At 45.4% G+C, this 4,894-nt stretch overlaps 1 protein-coding gene across 1 annotated transcript in view; it reads right to left on the bottom strand.

The window, feature by feature from the left end:
- Positions 1 to 218: 218 nt before the first annotated feature.
- Positions 219 to 4,894, bottom strand: part of LOC123070252 (probable protein phosphatase 2C 8) — a 7,354-nt gene continuing 2,678 nt past the window's right edge. The window contains exons 2-3 of the mRNA XM_044493351.1: positions 1,086 to 1,191; positions 219 to 845 (exon numbers count right to left, since the gene is read on the bottom strand). Of these exons, the coding sequence (XP_044349286.1) occupies positions 508 to 845; positions 1,086 to 1,191 (444 nt within the window). The 3' untranslated portion in view covers positions 219 to 507. The remainder of the gene's footprint in view (positions 846 to 1,085; positions 1,192 to 4,894) is intronic.

Below are 4,894 nucleotides of genomic sequence, written 5' to 3'. Positions count from 1 at the left end.
AGAGAACCAAATTGAGTCAGGAATCGACCGAGAGTGCTAACACGCTGGTCCTGCCACTCTGCCTCAACCCTCAATGATGAACTGCTTGGCATGAAGATCCAAGTGCAGTCATCTCACAAACTATTGTATCACCCAAGTTCATGGCAAACGTAATCCACGGACCACCTACAAGGCGTCACTCAGACTCCAACCGCATCATGGGAAAACCAATGATCAAATCAGAACTGACGAAAGCAGCTTATGCTTCTTGCCGCTTCGCCCGGAACGTCAGTCAGCATATATATAGAAGAAGAACTAAAGAACCAACGAAACGCAATACAACGGCAGCACGGCTACAAATAGCACACTCAACTCAACGGCAGCACGGCCACAACGTCCCTGAGCCCTCTCTAACTACAAGCATCCCAGCGAACTCAGCCGCAAATTCTTTCTTTCTCCCTCCCTGTCGCCATGCTCGAATAATGTGGCATCCCCATCCAGACGCCCACTCCTATATTATCACTAGTGCTACCTGGTGCGGTTCTCTTTGATCACCGCCGCTGCCCTACTCTTCAGTCGCCGCAACTCGACCACGACGACGCTGATGTTGTCCTTACTGCCGCGTGCGATGGCGAGCTCCACCAGCAGCGCTGCGGCGTCGGCCGCGGTGCTCCCGGGGACGGACTCCGGGTACTTGGAGGCCGCGCGCCCACTTAGGCAATTTCTCGCGATCTTGCAGGCAACGTCATTGGACACCACATCCCACAGGCCGTCGCTTGCTAGTATGAGGAACTCGTCTTTGTCCGTCCGGTCCATGACGGTAACTTCTGGTTCCGCTATCACATATGGTTTCAGGTAATAGTCTCCTGAGGTGGGCAGCCATAAGGAATTCAGAACAGTGCATAATTTGTGAGGTGTATATAAATCTATGCATAATCCTTGTCAAGTTGTAACTAGGCTACTGGCAGTTTTCTTACCAAAGCTACTGCCAGTGTTCATATTTTCAAAACAAATATAGCACTGTCAATCTCAGCTAGAAATATTTAACTTGTGCATATATGTCTGCCGACAAGAAATGTACAGATCAAGACGATACAGCATCGTACCGATTGACCTAGAAGTTGCGAGCACTCCCAGGATACGGTATCCATTCCAGTTAATGACCTTGCCACCAGCTGCTTCTACTCTTTCCATTTCGTCAGGTCGGTCTGGCTGTGTACCGTCAAAACAAGAGAAAGACGTCAACGTTCCCACACACCACTGTCCTACAAAGGTCGAATTGCAGAAGAAGCGAAATTGTTCAAAAGGAAGTTATCCCAGCAAAGAGAAATTCCCTAATGTCATGCATGGACAGGCAATAGACACGACTAACATACAGAACCACCAGCTTGCAGTGCAAAATGATGGATATGATGAGAAATGGTGCTTTTGTATAAAGTTACTACCACGGGGAGAGCATGTTCGACAAAAGTCAGGCGGATAACTAAAGGCAGAATCACACATCAACTATCTGCATCTGAGGTTTTGAAAACAAGATGTTCTAGTTGTGGGTATATCAAGCTATATCAAGTGTGACAGGAGACTTCCGCTCTTCAAGTATTATTGCCAGAGTACCAAACAAGACAAATTGTCTATCACCAACCATAAGCAGTTGAGTAGCATTGCATTGTGCTAGTACCTTGCCCCCGTTTAGATACAAATCTAAATAAAACTGATCAACGCAGCTACATATTTGTGTTTTTGTTGAGCAAGATAAGGCTTCACAAGCTCTGCTTGGGAAAAAATATTCCTATTGTTTTGAAGCAGCACCTTGAATCAACTATTTTCATTTATGAACAGATGCAAAATTATGTACAATCTCTGCATCCTGTATCATTACAGTAAAACCTTGCGCATCGTGTTGGTCCCCACAATGACTACGAAAACACATAGTTGACTAATGGCAATGCTTAAAGCAGCAGCCTGGCAACACTTTCATAAACGACCAGCATACTTGATATGACTTGACAGACCCGCATCTAAAGCAAATTATTTTCTCAATCTTAACAGTGTCCATAGTACATCACTTGCCAAGACACCCACCTCAACTTCGGTGAGCATTTCGCTCTCCATTACTGAATGGACTAAATAACTAACTGCCCATGCGTTGCAACAGGGGCATACATATTCTAGTGGTTCAACACCAATCGTGTCTGGCATAAATCTTATACCCATCACATTCTAGATTGTGGTATGATTTGATTTGATTTGATTTGAGTATGGGTAGGGGAAGACAAGGATTTTGTTGATTTTGGTAAGTTTTGATTTTGTTAAGGTTTGGTATGATTTGATTTGATTGAGTTAATGAAAGATATGGGAAGGGGGAGTTGGACGTACGTACAATCCTCAATTCCCCTTTAATAGTAGAGGTAAGTACTAGCATATAATAAGCTAGGCACACATTGTATCACGGCCTTCTGAGATGTTTAACCCAAGAGCCATGTACACGTCACTTTGCGGAGCATGCTATAGCACAAAAAAAATCAAAACGAAAGGCCACTAGACTTAAACATTAATCTTTAGCACCTAGTCTGTGTAGGAACAGATGGATGAGATTCGGCACTGGTTTAGACACATAGAACCCTAGGTGTGTCCATGGAGTCCAACCCGATCTTAACTACGTACACCCTACAAAAGTGCTAAGCACGCTACTGGTAAATGGGCTTGACAAATTTCTTAACTTCAATTGCAAGTGAGAAGCTACCAACTACTGTACATGTTGTTTCAGCCATGTTCTACCATTGAGTGGAAATATTGCCAGAAATACAGTGCTAAGCTAGTTCCCTTCTCCCCAGTTTAGCCAATCGATGGTCGTCTGAGCTGCCGTCCTACTGCAGAAGCAAGACATCATCCTTACACTAAACAGAGGAAGCCATCAGATCGAGCCGCTGTCTCTCACACAATTTTTTTATTATTATGTACGTACTTTTCTAAAGTAGAGCTAACGACCTAAATCATTATACTCCCTCCGTCCGGAAATACTTATCGTAGAAATGGATACAAATGGATGTATCTAGAACTAAAATACATCTAGATACATCAATTCCTCGGACAAGTATTTTCGGACGGAGGGAGTAACTTATAATTTCCATTCAGAAGCTACTTACCACAGATACCGTGTGTTCTCTCACGCATTTGTTGAGGTGTATACTCCCAACCAAACCATACAGACGTACGGCCAGAGGATCAAAAGAACGGCCAGCAAACCGACTTTGCGCCAACCAAATTCAACACACATTTGGCAACCAGGCAGAGAAGGTGCCTTAGCCCAATGGAGAAACCTCATATACAACCCGCAAAAAAAAAAGAGAAACCTCATATACGTGTAGTGCCGACACCTTTTCGGCACGATTAGCACCCACAACCTACCAGATATCACCGGAGTTTTTCCCTCGACGACCCGACCAGGGAGCTGGGCTCTGAGAGTTCTGGCGAACTCATACGTTTGCACACAACGCGACGGGGTGACGCGGTCTACTGGTCCCACTGACGCCCTCCCCGACCCAACTAGGCGACACGCCGGGGCAGAGCTACCCAACTAGGCGACACGCAGGAGGAGAGCGATGAGCGTCTACATCTGTACTGTGCTAAAAAAAAATACTACTATTCTAATTTGGACTCCAACCCATCATCGCCCATGGAACACACGAAACGTCCCCGTTTCGACGGAACCGGCTCCTCTACCGTGCCGCTGGGCACGGCAGAGTGCCGTGCCTTCTTACGCAAGAGCGTGCACATATGGGCCAGAAAGGCCTCCTAATGCATCACGCGGCAGCAAAGGTCAACAATTAACTATTTTCTTTTTTGCTAAAAAACTAATTAACTACGTACTTCCCAACTCTTAAGAAAACTATTTCCCTTGTCTAAAAAAAACTATTTCTCCTATGAAATACTAATTTACTGTTATTGTCTCAAAAGACTAATTACCTACTCCCTCCGTTCCTAAATATAAGTCTTTTTTAAACATTTCAATATGAACTACATACGAAGCAAAATAAGTGAATCTATACTCTAAAATATGTCTATATATATCCGTATATAGTTCATATTAAAATCTTGAAAAGACTAATATATAGAAACGGATGGAGTATTAATTAATACATATGAGCAACATTCTAAAATGGAAATGAACTCATACTAAAAAAATGATTTTATTGGTATTGGTATCGTTCCGTTTCATTTTTTTTCTTTTAGCCAACATGTTCAAGCAGACATGTGTTAAAGTTTCTAATATATATACATATATATGTACATACATATATATATATACAGACATGTGATAAAGTTTCTATTTTTATTTGTTATTGTTTTATCAGCTTTATTGGCACGTTTATATTTTTGGTGGATTTTTTTTGTTTTTTTCATGCTACTTGCGGCAGAGAGGGCGAGGGCCTCCGCCAGCTGCGGCTGGTAGTCCGCCTCCGCCTTGCGTCGCTCCTCCTCAATGGAGGTCTGCATGGCTGCCGCAAACACCGCCTGGTAGGCAGCCTCCTCCTCCTGCTTGACGACTGGGGGCGGCGGGGGTTGGTGTCGTGGTGTTGGATGCTGCGGCGCCGTTGCTCCTCCGGTATCTGATGCTGCTCCGACATGAGTAGCTCCCGCCGCCTGTGCATCTCCACCGCATGTGCCCGCTGCGACCGCGGCACCGAGATCCGATGCGGATCCAGATGACAGTCGTGCGGTACGGTCACATCCAGTTACGACAGCAGCTGCCTGTACTGGCAGTGCCATCGCGCCTGGTGCACCAGAATGTGCAGCCGTTGCCTGGCAGGGCGGGCAGGCGCTGGCGACGACGGAGTAGGAACTGTCAGGGGTGAGCTTCCCCTTGTTCTTGCCGGGGCCGCCGAAGAAGCCCATGGGTAGGGTTTGCTATGTC

This window comes from Triticum aestivum, chromosome 3B (genome assembly GCF_018294505.1).
Source record: "Triticum aestivum cultivar Chinese Spring chromosome 3B, IWGSC CS RefSeq v2.1, whole genome shotgun sequence".
Taxonomy (NCBI): domain Eukaryota; kingdom Viridiplantae; phylum Streptophyta; class Magnoliopsida; order Poales; family Poaceae; genus Triticum; species Triticum aestivum.
This window is presented reverse-complemented; position numbering and strand designations above follow the sequence as displayed.